The 15,697-nt window shown below is 40.8% G+C and overlaps 1 protein-coding gene across 1 annotated transcript in view; it reads right to left on the reverse strand.

The window, feature by feature from the left end:
• The window catches only part of LOC129364613 (E3 ubiquitin-protein ligase HECW1), a 61,167-nt gene that overhangs the window by 35,244 nt on the left and 10,226 nt on the right, over positions 1-15,697 (reverse strand). Inside the window, exons 5-10 of the mRNA XM_055037371.1 lie at positions 15,210-15,304; positions 6,278-6,353; positions 5,526-5,695; positions 3,373-3,515; positions 3,138-3,238; positions 1,223-2,115 (exon numbers count right to left, since the gene is read on the reverse strand). Of these exons, the coding sequence (XP_054893346.1) occupies positions 1,223-2,115; positions 3,138-3,238; positions 3,373-3,515; positions 5,526-5,695; positions 6,278-6,353; positions 15,210-15,304 (1,478 nt within the window). The remainder of the gene's footprint in view (positions 1-1,222; positions 2,116-3,137; positions 3,239-3,372; positions 3,516-5,525; positions 5,696-6,277; positions 6,354-15,209; positions 15,305-15,697) is intronic.

Raw genomic sequence — 15,697 nt, forward strand, 5'->3', positions numbered from 1 at the left:
TTTCATGTTACCACATTACATATAATATATGTAAGCACTATGCTCTCGGTGAAGGCAGACACTTTTTTTCTGTTCTCTCTACCTGATTGCCCTGCTTTTGCTCTGTGTCTTGTGCTGTCTTTCTTTTGGAGTCTCTCTTTGCATACGTTCAAAATTGCAAATTACGCTGATCTCTCAATACAATTGATCTAATTTTCTTGACAAGAAGAATCACCAAAGGAGAGCCCTGTTGCCCCAACGTGACACGTGCTGTTGGATACATTATGGATCCCGGGGGGAAGTGGAAGACTCTCTGTCCATATTGTCAGCCAAGGATGTTGGAGATAGCTATAAAATAGGATTTTTCCGTTTTGGATTTGATAGTTAACTATTTAGTTATAACCACACTACAAAAATATTTTATTCTAGAGAATAGAAAGTTAGTATGATATATGATAAATTACTACTGGGACCATTGATAAGCTTCCAGGCTACCAGGGAATGTTCCATGATGTGAACACTTAAACTCAGAAACTGTCAGCAGAATTGCAAACTGGAAGGGATTCTTGCTGAGAGTCGCAGACCAATTGTGGCACCTGAAACTCGCTGGCAGGAAGGAACACACTTTGGTGAAGATACAAGCTTGGCTCGGCTGGACTAACTAGAAATTTGGCTGTTTGGGAGTCAACACTGAGATTTATCAGTGAAACTTTAAGGTAGATGGAAAATTAACATAGCCAGTCTGACCCAAAACGATTGTTATCTGAACTGGCTCCCCCTGTGTAAGCCTTAGATGGATGGCTATCTCAAATTCTGCGTGATGTTATGTAAACAAGATGCTCTGCTCCCATTACGTTCCCTTTCCTATGACATCTATAGACCTAAATCAGCGCTCTTCTGAGGCTGTAGATAAACACTCTATCACCTAACAAGAACCATGGTGGAGGAGGTGGAGGAGGGGTTACTTACAAATGCATGAATAGATATAAACATCCCCCTACCCTCAACTAGAACCTACTATCCTTTGCCTCCCAGAGTATGGCAACCTTGGCTGACGCAATGCCCCACGTGGCAGCATCGTTCACTTGGGCAGCCCCTCCCTCCCATCTTCTACTCCACCCTCTCAACATAACAACACATGCTGTTCTTATGCTCAGCCTGGCCCCAGCACTGAAGTCCAATAGGGGCTTTTGCATGTTGCTTTCCTGAGCTCTCCTTTAAATATAACTTCATTCAATTTCACCTGAGATGGGGACTGTGTTGTGTCCTCCTCTTCTTCCTCCTCTTCCTCCTCTTTGGAGCTCTTCAGGGTTGGGGATGTAGCATTAGAGTCCACAGTGGTGTTGGTGACCTCCCCCTCCTCTTCCTGGCTGGGAGGTATGGCTGATGGGAGGCTGTGCAGGAGGTGGTGAATTCGGATGTAGTGTGATCTTGGCGTCTCTGGCTCCCCACATGCCGAGGCGATCACCGTCTCCAGCTCTGACACGGGCAGGGAGCAGGGCCGAGCTTTACGCCGTGACGGAGCTTGGAAGTTGCAGTTGGAGAACAGAGACTGGCAGGAGCACGGTTCACAGCTGCTTTCTCCTTTCTCACTGGGCTCCTGTGAGGCTCCTGTGGCAGAGTCTACACATTCTTCCTGTGATGGAGCTGCCTCCACAGATGTAGCCAATACAGCAACACCAGTGGCCCCTCCATTAGTCTCTGCCTCTGTAGGGCAGTCTGAGTCTAACTCAGGGTGGGCTGCACCCTCAGCCTCTTTGCTCTCCTCGCCAGTTTCCCCTCCCTGCTCCTCTTCTCCATTGCCCTCCTGCTGTTCAGGTGAGGCCCTATCCTCTGGCTCTCCCTCAGGCTGTAAAGCCGAGGTCTCATCCCTAATTGTGCTCTGCTCCTCCACTCTTCCTGGTTCCATCTTTGCAGCCCCGCTGTCTTCTTGGCGATCAGTTAGAGGGATGTCCTGGCTCTGTGCTGCTGGTGTTGAGGTGTCGGTGTCCAGAGAGGCGTCCAGAGGGAGATCTGGCATATCGAGCCTCACACTCAGTGTGTCGTCATCTGGTGCATCAGCTGCATGGTTCCCTTCAGCAGGGGTTTCCACCTCATTGCAAGCTGGCTCCATGACCAAAGAAACCTCCTCATCATCTGCAGGCAAAATCAACAGTTCATTAAATGTACAGTTAGCCATTGATGAATCAGAGCTGCATCGATAATCTGGCTCATCATACACTATTATACTTTGATCTCTTTTATAAGTGGCATAGTTGTACAGGAACATCTTCTGTGATAGTGACAGCATAACTGATTGAATTGGTAATTTCTTTCCAATCAACGTGCGGTTGAAATTGCAGTTTTGAAATTGCAGTTTTAAAATCTCTCAGCAAATTTCATTTTCGCCAACAAGACTAGAGGGGCTTCTTTATGATTGAGGCTTCTTTATTATAGAGTGAGCATCCTACGGCATGAAAATAGTCTCAAAATACTTGTGAGTGTTGTAACAATATATGTGCGTGAGTAATACTGAATTTCCAACTCATATAAGCATCTTTGTGTGTAACTTTGTATAGTTGTATCGTAAAAAGAATATTTGTGCATAATTTCGGGTCCTTGTAAATATGTGGTCACAAATATGAAGAAATTATTAATACAAAATGAAAGTACACACACACAAAATTACAATTTCTGCAAACGTTAAATTTCTACACACAAACTTTTTAACTATAACCTCACAAACCTTCTTCTACACCTAGAAATTTAAATAAGTATGCACAAGTCGCCTGGTACACAAACACAAAGGTGCATTTATGCACAGATCAGGTTACGAATGCACAAGGATTTTTGGGACTAAGTTAAACCTGCACGCTTTGCTCTCCGATTATAATGAGACATGGAGCAATTATAAATTATTTTAGATCACTTTTTTATATATATGATAGTTTGATACTCTGTTCTCCTCATACTTTTCTTGTAGTGGGAACTAATGTTTATGTGACCTATGCTACTTTAGCTGTTGGTAAAAATTATACGACTCAGCTTTTAAACACACCCCTTACGCACAAATCTGGATTGTTAGGCAAGGTTGTTGTTTACTTTAAAGTCTCAGTGAAACCCAACACTAAATTATAAACAAGATTAAAAGATGTTGCCTGCTGCTGGATGATGTGTACCTGGATGAATCGAAGAGGTCAGCTCAAAGCGGAACAACAGCTGGCCGCAAACATGATCTGTTGGCAACCTGCGACCCAGAGAGTAACTCACCACGCGATCTCTGTGCACAGACAAACATTAGAAGAGTATTGGAGATAAACAAAGATGGAAAACTGAAATAAACAATAATGTGCAAGCCGCGACCGTTATCTTCAGATTAAAAAGCATTAAACAGGGGGAAGTGCTATATGTTACCCTATGGCGTGTTTTTCCAGCAGCCTCTGGACAGGGACAGAAAGCTTCCCCAGAAAACGCTTGATGATTGGCCGACTCTTGGCAAATTTGTCCTTTACCTCAATTTCCAGGACATCAGTGGGCAGAGACACAAAGTTGAATCTCTGTTTAGAACAATGAGAGTGTTGGTGCACTGCCTACAACATGGTACTTCAAATGTATTTTAAGTTTGATTTGTATTATTGCAAAAAGAGTACAGGTAATGATTATCCACAAGTTAGTTACAAACTATCACAAGAAAATTCAACAAATACTGTTTGTGAATGGCAAAATATTTGAACTTCCAACATATATGAATATTTTTGCAAAGCAATGAAGGTTACTAGGACAAAAGGACCTAAAGGTTTGGTTTAAATGTACAGTATTTTACCAAAATAGATGTGTAGATGTGGAACTCTTAGCTGCTCAACAGTTCAGAGATACAAAAATACCAAAGAAAATCCCTTTGTAAAGTGTGAGACAGTAGTCATGTTTACGTGCACAAAATTACTTTATTGATTGGTTGATTGTGCTTTGAAAGATAACAGTGAAATAATCTGACAGGGCAACATAGGTTACAAAGACATCAGAAATATTCACACCCTTCCTGATAACGAGGTCCAGAGTGTGACCTTGGTTGTTGGGGCTTGGTTAAAATGTTGAATCAGACCAAAATGTTGAATATCACACATCTTATTTCCCCTCTGTCTTGATTGATCATAGTGATCTACATACCTTGATCACCTTAAAATAATCAAACCTCTTTGGCGTTAATCTGCTGATCCAACCGTGTTTTTTTGTGAAAATTAAATTACCCCGCAGATGCATTTCATTTTCTTATGCACATCTTTTAGACAAGTGAGGAAAATTACCATTTTATTTTATTTAGATTTTTGTGTTTTATTTTTTTTTATTTTGTGTGTGTTGTTGAGAATAAATAATGCTGTGTTTTCCTTCTATCTCTTTTAGCTAGTAGATAAGCTACAGCGAAGCTAAACCTAAAGGAAATCACATGATAGGAAAGGTAAATGAGAGCTGGGATGAGGGAAGACAGACCAGGACTGTGTCTCTCAGAGAGACAAAGGAAACTTTTGTGGAATGCCATTTTGACTGTTAGCTCTTAAAAATAGCAGATCATAAAGGGCCATCTGTATTTTGGTATCAATAAATGGAATTTATGAATTCAATTTACTGACTCTTCTTTGACCTCATATATCCAGAACTCAGCATGGAGAACAGCATAACAATGTGTTATGTTATTGTCTGAGAAAAGATGTTCAGTTTCATTGTTTACTTTTAAACAATAAAATATTACAATAATTAATAGAAACATCGAGTTTGATGTTTCTTGGTCTAAATTACAGAATGGAGTCAGATTTTAGTGTATTAAGATGAGTTTTGACATTTTGTAGTTTGATATTGTTCACAGAAAAAGTTTGCTTTGCTGCCGCATCTTTTCAATCCAGGGAAAAAGAGCGCGTATATTTACGCAAACTGTGACGCAAAGTTAACTTTTATACCTGCCGACTTTTGCGTAAAATGTTGTGCCGCACATTTTTTGTGCATACACATGCTTAATACACAAGGCCCCTGCTGTTGTTGTATCAACCTTCCAGACCTCCCAGGTCTTCTGGTTCGGGTTCTGCTCTGCAACACCAGAACCAGAACCAACTGTGGAGTAGCAGCATTCAGCTTCTATGCAACACAAATCCTCAAACAAACTTTCAGAAACAGCTGAACCTCCTTGAAATCTGGACTAAGATCACACCTGTTTAAAGTTGCTTTTGAATTGTAAGTAAAACATTCACCATCCTATTGTATAGTTATAATTGTGGTGATGCATTCATCAAAATGGAATGTTTACTGGTTTTCTCAACTGCAGATAGTATGTTGTTTACTATGCCTGTGTATTTTTGCATTCTTATTATGTAAAACACTTTGACCTGCCTTGTTGCTAAAATATGCTGTACAAATAAACTTGATTGATTGATTGTTGCATTATGATTTAATCCTTGTCCCAGTTAGCCATTGGTTTACATAGTCATCTATTTAAAAACGTTACTGTTTAAACACATTTGATTTACATATATGTTAAGCACTGTCAGAGATGAGGGCATGTGCGTGTGTGTGCAAACCTCTGAGCTCCACTGTGGGTTGACTGTGTTGCACACCACTTTAGAGCGTTTTTCCTGCCCATGGTGTGGTAGTGAGGGGAATATACTGTGCTTCCCAGGCTGGATGGAGAGTTTCAGGTACGGGTCTGGATTAAAGAACATTCCTTTCTTCAGTCCAACAGCCTGGACATCTGACACATTGGGCACAGACAGACAGAGAAACAAAGAGGGGCAATCTCTTGATGTAATGATATAATGAAAAAGAAGGATCATACTGTGTTCAGCCACAAACTGACCAGAAACCAGCCAATTAGGCTCTATGAACTTACTGGTATGAGCTCATCTGCAATTGAAATATTAAGACATAATTTGATTTCAATAAGGTTTAGTGTGATTCTGCTCAAGAGTTCAATTTAAGATTTCTGTCTAAGTACGTATGGTATAGAAAACACAGCTGGGTCACACACAAGTATTTAGAGTGTACAGTTTCTAAGAAAAGTATTTATACACCTGTTTTGCACAAATTATGTTATAAAAGTGTGTCAAACTCTAATGTCTGATATAGTATGGCCATGTTTACTGCAGTAAAATACTAGCAACCACAGCTGCTGGTAAAAGACGTTTTCTTTTACTGTGTATGTAACCACACACATTTTGGGGAACCCCTTTCACATTTTCAACTGTTCAAAATATACATGCTGTAGAAAAAAGAAAAGGCCTGATGAGGATGTTGTGTTGAGAAAAACAGGCTTTAAACAACATTAGCAGTCTACCTGACAGAGAAAAGTTAATGAGTCTCCTATTCCCCAGTCCATGGTTCACTTCAGGGCTAACCACAGGCTTTAATACCTTAAGACACAAAAAATGGGAAGAGTTAAGATCTGTTCCTTTATGTGAAGAACAAGAACATACGCCCGTTCTTTCTGCTCCACTAAACCTGCTCTGTCTTTTCATACCTGATGTATAAATCTTTAATAGTAATGAAAGTGGGACACAGCAAGAAAATAAAAATTCTTGCTAAAAACAGCAAGAAAAAAACACATCAACACTATCTACCTTTTAAATGTAACATCTTTAATTGAACATCTCCATATCGTGTCAGTGTCCTGTGAAAAAACTTTTGCCAGTTTATTTGTATAGCACATTTCATCAAAGCTAAAAAAAATCCCCTTCAAAACAATTTATTTTAGTTTTGGTGTTTTTACTGTTTGTTGCATGTATGTGGATGGATTTGTGGTTGTTGATCTTGTATGTCAGTTTCCCTCATTTTGTTTGTCTTCAGCCATTGACAGGAAGACTTGCTGGTGTATTTTGGACCATTTTCCTGCTGCAGAATCCAAGGTAGTTTCATCTTGAGGTCACCAACTGTTGGCCAGATGTTCTACATCAGGATTTTTGGTAGACTGCAGGTATTTGCTTAGATTTATCACCGCAGATCTTTCATGTCCTGAAGCAGCAACACAGCTCTGGACCATCGCACGACTACCACCATGTTCTTCTTCTGCAATGTGGTGTTACTTTTACACAAGATCAGTCCATGGAAAGTTTTGCCAACTTGCTTAAGAATAATCAAGATGTGTTCTGGAAAAACTGGAATAAGCTTTAGAGTAATTTTTGCTCAGCAATGGTTTTCTTCCTGGAACTTTGTCATGTAGTCATTTTTCCCCAGTCTCTCTTTTGGTGGAGACATAACTGCTGACCTTACCTGAAGCAAGTGTAGCCTGCAGTTTTAGGTTTTTTTTGTCACCTCTTCAATGAGTAGTCACTGAGCTCTTGAGACAGTTCTGGTTGGCCAGCTACTCTTAGGGAGGTTTGCAACTGTTCCATGTTTTGGCCATTTGTCAAAACTTTATCAGTACAGTGATAATGACTCACTGTAGTCCAAAGGTCTAGAAATGGCCTTGTAGACCTTTCCAGACTGATGGATCTCAATGACTTCCTGAATGTCTTAACAAGACATTGGATTTGTTCTGTGCAAATGTAATAAATTCATATATCTTGAAAGGAACACCTCATCTGAGTAAATCATCTCACAATCTTGTTTTTCTGTGCTCAAAATAAAAACCCATTGTTCAGAGACAACCTGTAATGAAAAGGTCCTGTACTGAGAAAATGATCGCACAAAGCCAAAGAAGGTACACACAGTTGTTTTGAGGCAACAGACTGGATTTCTCTCTGCCAGTCACATAGAGACGACACTGGGCTAATGAATGCTTTATTTGTGTATGTCTAAATTGGGCTAATTTCTAAGTTCTTTGTGTTAATAAACTCTTGTATGTTGAAGACAAAGTGTTTGTGTTTATTCCATACATGTGTAGTGTCTTGCCATCTATTATTAGAAAACCAAAACCTCATCAGTCACGCATTCTTAAACAATAACTGAGACTGAACTATGTGGCTACTATTTTTCTGATAATCAGCTAACTTGGTAATTGTGAATTAAATTACTAATTTAGTCAATAATTATACAGTAATGACACCCACAATTATTTTGCATTTTTTGTGGCTGCAATGTAGAAGCTTACCACCATCAGTGTGTGAATGCATAAATATAGTGTCAAGCAGTTTGGTGTCAATCAGTTTGGGATCCTCTGGCCTAGATAAAGTGCTTTACAAGTACAGACCTTTTTACCATTTATAGTTATTCACAACAACGGCCATTGGACATCAGGTTCCTGTTTCAGAAAGCAGGATAAGTGAAAATCTTGAGTAAGTCCTGTAGTAACTATGAGCATATCCTTGTTTTCCATCCATCCATCCATCCGTCCGTCTGTCCGTCCGTCCGTCCGTCCATCCATCCATCCATCCGACAGGTTCTGACCAACCACAATAAGCGTCAAGCAGACTGGATCAATGTTCTTCAATCTCTGTTACATTTCACCTGATCTTCCTTCATCTTTTGATGAGGAAGAGACAGTGCTGTCTGCCCCTGGACTCCAAACAACTGGAAGGCTTAGGTTGACAGGATTGATTGGTACTATCTGTGCTTGCTCGCTCCCTGTCTTTTCTGCCTCCTCAGTTGCAGTTATTTATATTTCTCTGTTCCCAGGAAGAAAGAAGAGATCAGGTTCTGGATCCATCAGCATTTTCCAGAGGCACACAGCAGCACAATGCCAAGGCAACCATGGAAATTCAATTGTCTGCTAAACACTCTCTCATTGACTGGGAAACTTTTGAAGGACAACAGGACAACAAGAATTTACTGTAAAAATTTCTAAAATCAGTTACTAATTAGCCTCTCTGTGAAAGTTCTGTCTTATTTATTCACCAAACCAAATTACTGCATTGAGGTGTTCCAAACACTTCCACATACATTGGTCAAGTCACATTTGACATTGCAGTACATTTGATCTACTTTCAGATGGAATACTTTTGATAATATGGTGTAAATGTCTATAGTTTAAAATGAAAAACCAAACAAATCTTTTATTTTTATTAAAAGCCTCTCTCTGTAATCTAAAGAACAGTTAGTACTCAGCCATTAATGGATGTTCAAGCATCAACTAAATACTATGGGTTTCAGCCAAATCTATTCTCTGATTCCCAAAGAAGTTTCTGAAAGTTTCTCTTTAGCATCTAAGCTGACAACAGTCCTCAAGTGTAGTTAAATCTGCAGTAACTTTTCATAAAAATGTTTTTTAATCACTGTATTTTTATTTAGGTTTTTTCTTTCCATTCATACATACAGTTTGCGAATACAAAGAAGTGTTTATCCTACATAGAATAATATATGGAAAAAAAACAAGAAACAAAGAAAACAAAAAAAAAAAAAAAAAAAAGTTTAATTAATCCCTCAACTTAATCCCATTCAGCCCACCCAGGTCACTGCTCAGAAGGCCAATGCACTACATTCCCATCCCTGTCAAGAATGGAACAAAGTTTGATAAAATTTGTTTACCTAATTGATCTGGAACATCATTGCATATTTTGAAAAGAGTTGAGAAAGGGCCCCCATGTTTCTTCAAATTTACCAGTTGAGTGTTTGAAGAGAGCATCTAATTCTTTCCAGTTTCAGACATGACATAAGGTCACATATCCACTGTTTATGAGTAGGAGCAGCACCCCTCCACCTGGTCAGAACTGTGTGCCTCGCTAGCAGTGAGCAAAATGCCAGTGCCCTTCGTTTAGAAGCCGATAAAGGCAACTCCTTTCCACTAAAACCGAAAAGGGCCAAGAGAGGGCCAGGTGTCACCACCACTCCGGCCAAACCAGACATCGTACGGAAGACATCTTTCCAGAAGTGACCCAGAGCGGGGCAGGACCAATACATATGAACCAGTGTGGCTACGGCAGTTTTGCATTTGTCGCAGTATGGGGTGACTTCTGGACAAAAACAAGATAGTTTGCTTTTGGAAAGATGGGCTCTGTGTACTATTTTGAACTGAATGAGACAATGGCGTGCACACAAAGATGTTGTATTCACTAGTTTAAGTATAGAGTCCCATGTGTCATCCAGTATAGTAATATCCAAGTCTTCTTCCCATGAAGTTTTAAGATTAGATGAGGAGGTCTCCGTCAAACTCAACATTTTACTATAAGCCACGAACCATACCTTTACGAGTCGGGTTCAATGATAAGATAGTTTCCAATAAAGTGTCCTCTGGCAGGGAAACTGAGCCTGATAAGTGAGACTGAATGAAGTTTCTGGTTTGCAAATATCTAAAAAAGTGAGATTTAGGTAAACCATATTTATTGCCAAGTTCCTCAAAGGATGCCAAACTCTTCTCCATGAAAAGGTCTTTAAAATGAGTAAGCCCCTTCCGGTGCCACTCTAAGAACACCCCATCCTGAACAGATGGCCTAAAAAGGTGGTTAATTGCAATTGGACTTAGGAGGGAAAAATCATGGAGTTTAAAGTATTTTCTAAACTGGCCCCAAATTTTCAGTGAGTGTTTCACTACAGGGTTTAAAATGGTTTTAGACGAAGAGAGTGGAAGTGGGGAACAGAGCACAGCCGGGATGGATATATCATTACCACTGCGCAGCTCCATAGCCACTCAGTCAGGACAGCCACCCGGTTATGACAAAAATACCAAAACACTAAGCATCTAAGGTTGGCGGCCCAGTAATAAAACCGGAAATTGGGGAAGGCAACCCTCCCTGTTGTTTAGGTTTTTGGAGTTGTAATTTATTGAGCCTTGGGCGTTTACCCCGCCAGATGAAGGACAAAAAAGTTGAGTCTAGCTCATTAAAAAAAGTACCAGGAATAAAAATAGGTAATGCCTGAAAGAGGTATAAAAATTTGGGTAGTATATTCATTTTAATTGAGTTAATACGCCCCACAAGGGACATGGAAAAGGGCGTCCACTTTGTAAGGGATCCCTTCACTTGGTTCAACAGTTGGATCAAATTCTCCTTGAACAAATGTTTATGTTTTTTTGTCACTGTGATGCCAAGGTATGTGAATTTTTGTTTTTCGATTCTAAACGGGAGATTTGACAACTCTGACGTATTAGCTTTATTACCTATGGGAAAAAGTTCACTTTTGGTAAGGTTCAGCTTATATCCAGAAATCTGACCAAATTGACTTAATACATCCAGAACAAAAGGCAGTGAGGTTGATGGTTTGGAAATAAAAAGTAAAAGGTCATCTGCATAAAGCGACACTCTATGTTCCATGTCATTCCTCCAAATGCCGGATATCTCTTTACTGGTCCTAAGTGCAATGGCGAGGGGCTCTATAGCCAGATCAAAAAGCAGGGGGCTAAGAGGACAGCCCTGCCGGGTGCCTCTCTGTAATTTAAATGGTTTTGAAGTCTGAAAATTGGTACGAACCACGGCAGACGGTTGCGGGTATAATGGTTTAATCCATGAAATGAAGTTTCCTCCGAAGCCAAATCTACTAAGAACAGCAAAGATAGTCAAACTCAACCCGGTCAAAGGCTTTTTCAGCGTCCAAGGAGACAACACACTCATCCGAATCTGTGGCACTGGAATACATGATATTAAGCAACCTCTAACATTAAATACGAGTGTCGACCTTTAACAAATCCTGTTTGGTCTTTAGAAATAATTGATGGTAGAACAGTTTCAAGTCTACGGGAAATAATTTTGGCTAAAATTTTAGCATCTGTATTTAGGAGAGAGATGGGTCTATATGAGGCGCATTCCACAGGATCTTTGCCTTTTTTTGAAATCAGTGTAATACAAGCTTCGTAAAATGATTGAGGGAGGGATCCGTGTTTAAAACAATCAGTAAGAGTGGAGCTGAGCTGCACTGAGAGTAAGTCTGAGAATTGTTTGAAAAATTCTGAGGGAAGACCGTCCGGTCCTGGGCATTTACCAGATTGCATTGAAGCTATTGCTAGGGAGACTTCTGCCTGGGAAATGGGTTCATCTAACCTGTTCTTAAGTTCTGGTGAAATTACAGGGATGTGTAGTTTAGCTAGAAAATCATCAGTCATGTTAGGATTGGTTTGTGATTGTGAGCTGTAGAGCTCCTCATAAAAGTTTCTAAATGCATCATTAATTTGACAATGATCTGTGACTATACTGCCATCTTGTTTTCGAATTCTAGAAATAGTTTGCTTTGCCCTCGAGCCCTTAAGCATGGTTGCTAATAATTTATCGGGTTTGTCGCCATGCACATAAAATTTGGATTTGTTGTGTAAAAGCAGGCGTTCAGCTGAGTGTGTTGTCAGTAGGTCAAGCCTTGTTTTAAGTTCAATACGTCTTCTAAACAGTTCAGGACACTGATTCAGAGCATATTTTATGTCAATCTCTTTGATTTGTTGAATTAGGTTGTTCTGTTCATGGGTGGACTGTTTTTTAAGTTTTGCTGAATAGGCAATAATCTGGCCTCTGATATAGGCCTTAAAAGCATCCCAAACCACAAGACTGGAGATCTCTTGGGAGGAGTTTGTAGCAAAAAAGAAACGTATCTCATCTTGAATAAACTGTACAAAGTTTTCATCCGACAGCAGGGTTGAATTGAAACGCCAAGGTCCAGTTCTTAGGGGGAAGTGAGGAAGGGACAGTGACAAAGTAAGTGGGGCGTGGTCTGAAATAACTATGCTTTGATAGTCACAGGAACGGATCTGCTGTAGCCATTTAGTATCAGTGATAAAATAATCAATTCTCGAATAAGTTTTATGTACATGTGAGAAGTAGGAGAACTCCCTCTTGTCTGGATTTAAAGTACGCCACACATCACACAGCCCATATTCAGATAAAAAGGTTTGGATGACTGATGCAGACTTGCTTATGACATTACTTTTAAGAGACTAGCGGTCCAAAACTGGGTCCAGCCAACAGTTAAAGTCACCCCCTAGGACCAATGAATATTTATTAAGGTCAGGTAGGGAAGAAAATAGTTGTTTAAAAAAATTCTCATCATTTGTATTAGGAGCGTAAACATTGACCAAGGCGACCAGGGTGTCGTACAGTTTCCCACAAACTATAATAAATCTGCCTTGTTTATCAGCTACCACATTCGGCCTCGAATGGAGTATTCTGGCTGATCAGTATAGAGACCCCCCGTGCCTTCACCTGAAAATGGGAGTGAAAACATTGTCCCTTCCAACATGTCAGGAGACGACCCCCGTCTGAGCTCCTGATGTGAGTCTCCTGCAGAAACGCCACATCCGTTTTAAATCGTTTAATATGGGAAAAAACCTTCCTTCTCTTGACTGGGTGGTTTAAACCTTTTACATTCCAGCTTAAAAATTGCAAGTGTTGACTCATGATTTCAAAGTTTGTGTGTTACCTTACTTTGACGGGTACGATAAGAATATGGCAGGCAGAGGATGGAACAAAAGAGATGAAAAAGAAAATAAAAAATTACAGTAACCTGCAAGACCTCTGATGGTGACCTTATCCTCCCTCTTAACATTCCCCCCAAACCTAAACAGCTGCCAAACAAAAAAACAACAATGTGGCAGCAAGCTCTTCAAACTTAACATTCTCAAAGACCCAATCTTCCAGTAGCTAACAACCTCAGAATAAGAACTAGACTTAACAATAGCAAACTAACCACTGCTCCTAGTAGGCATGGAGTAGGTGTAGACCCCCCACAGTGATAAAGATTTTGAAGACACCTTTTTCTGGCCTCCATGAACACTATAAAAAAATAGCAATGCAATAAAGTTTAAGGCTTAAAGTAACCACAGGGAGTGGTATTAAAAAAAGGCTTTGAAAACTGTTGGGACAGAACAAAACAGGTATTAATGAAGCTACACCTCCATTCATAAAGTCCAGCAACAGCTAAACGGTGGCCAGACCCCAAACCACCATTATGAGTAGGGTTAAATGACAACAGGCTATATTTACAGTACCTGCTGTGCCCCGAGATAAGCAGCCCACCCTGTTTCTGGAGTAAACCCCCGGCAGAGTGTTGCTCCTTTATTGGACTTCCTGTGGTTTTGGAAGCCTCTTGATGAACTGTTGAGCCTCTTCCACCGAACCGAGGAGTTTCTTGACACCGTTGGGCTGCGTTATGCGAAGACGGGCTGGGAAGAGAAGAGCCGGCCTCAGGCCCCGCTTGTAGAGATCCGCCATGACGTCCTTATATTCTGCCCGCTGGGCCAGCACGTCAGGGCTGTAGTCCTCCACAATACGAAGAGACGCACCTTTGTAGTCGAAATTTCCTCTCCTCCTGGCTTCCCGGATGATGAGGTCTTTGACCAGGTACCGATGCAGGCGGAGGATCACCGGGCGAGGTGGACGTCCTGCGGGCCGCTTCGCTGCCAGAGAGCGGTGTGCTCTGTCGAGCTCTGGTGGGGTCGGGAGCACCTCTTTCCCAAAAAGTTTGCAGAGAAGGTTGGAGAAGAAATGAGTAGGGCGCCCACTTTCAGTGTCTTCGGGTAGGCCGAGGATACGGATGTTCTGTCGTCTGCTGCGGCTCTCCAAGTCAGTCACCTTGTCCTTTAGCTTAGAATTGTCTTCACGGAGAGCAGCACACGAGTCTTCGAGGCTAGCCACCAGCTGGCCCAGATCCTCTGCCTCGAGCTCCAAAGAGGAGACTCGTTCAGCCTGTTCTTCCAAGGCCTGGCGCACCTGATCCAGCTTGGAGCTTAACATGTTGACAGAGGACCTGAACTCAGACTTCAGATCCTCACCGTGCTGCTGAAGTAGTGCGGTGATAGCTTCTAGCGTTAAGCTAGCGTCCTCTTTTTACTTCCTTTCATGCTCTTACCGGCCATTACTAGTGGATATATAATCAAAACACTAGCCAAAAAGTTTTTATATTAATTGGAGGCGTAAAATTAGCTTTCTGTGGGGTGAGTTTAATTAAAAGGTTGGATTTTACCGGAGCCGTCCGTTGCTACGTCTACCCTGACCGCATGGCAAACCGGAAGTCAAAAATGTTATTTTTAAAAAAAAACATTTATTAAAACTGCCACTATGTCGTGACAGTATAATATGAGAAAAATAACCTATGATCAAATTGATCTCTCCTGTCTCCTCCCTGTGGTCCGCCACCTGCAGAAATACTCCTTTCCTGGTCAGAAAGAGTCAATCAAAGATGTGAGGAGGGTCTGCCAATCATGCATTTGTGTCACACCCTCCCCTTTGCTCTCTCCAGTGCTAATTTTATAAATATTACCTACTTCAGCTTTAACAGTTTCACTCTGCTGATTTTAGGTCAAATAACATTCTTTAAAGATGTGTCTGACTGTTTTATTGTAGTGTTTATAGGGAGCTTGGCTTCTAGCCAATTTGGACATGCATCGCTTTATGAAAAGGAATGAGGTGAAAAAGTCTCACAGATGGGCAGCCCTTCTTGATGGTCACACTGGGTGTAGTGGCCCTCAGCGCTCCAGTCACACCGTGGTAGTACTTAAAGCAGACCTGGGTCTCAGCTGTGTGACAAAAAACATGACAAGACATTAATGTTTTTGAACTGGTCTCTGCTTGATACTGTCTGTATATGTGACAAAAAAGACAGAAGAAACACAAAAATGATGAACAGAAAAATGAGTTAAAACTGCATATTCAAATTAAAATGAAGTGATTGTGCTACTTTAAAGATATTTGCAAACTGTGTGCAAATGGGAAAACCCAGTTCTGGGGGAACATGGAGAGATTAGGGTCACAGTAAAGCTTTATGGGGTTTTTTGTCTGTTTTCACCAGACACACTCTGACACTTGGACAGTAGTTGCCCCAACAGCACTGCATGAGCTGTGAAAAATCTTCATTAATCCTCTGTTTATCTGGGTTAATGAGCAGTAAACACAAACATTGTAATTTCGGT

Source organism: Poeciliopsis prolifica, unplaced genomic scaffold (assembly GCF_027474105.1).
Source record: "Poeciliopsis prolifica strain line A6 unplaced genomic scaffold, Auburn_PproV2 SCAFFOLD012, whole genome shotgun sequence".
NCBI lineage: Eukaryota > Metazoa > Chordata > Actinopteri > Cyprinodontiformes > Poeciliidae > Poeciliopsis > Poeciliopsis prolifica.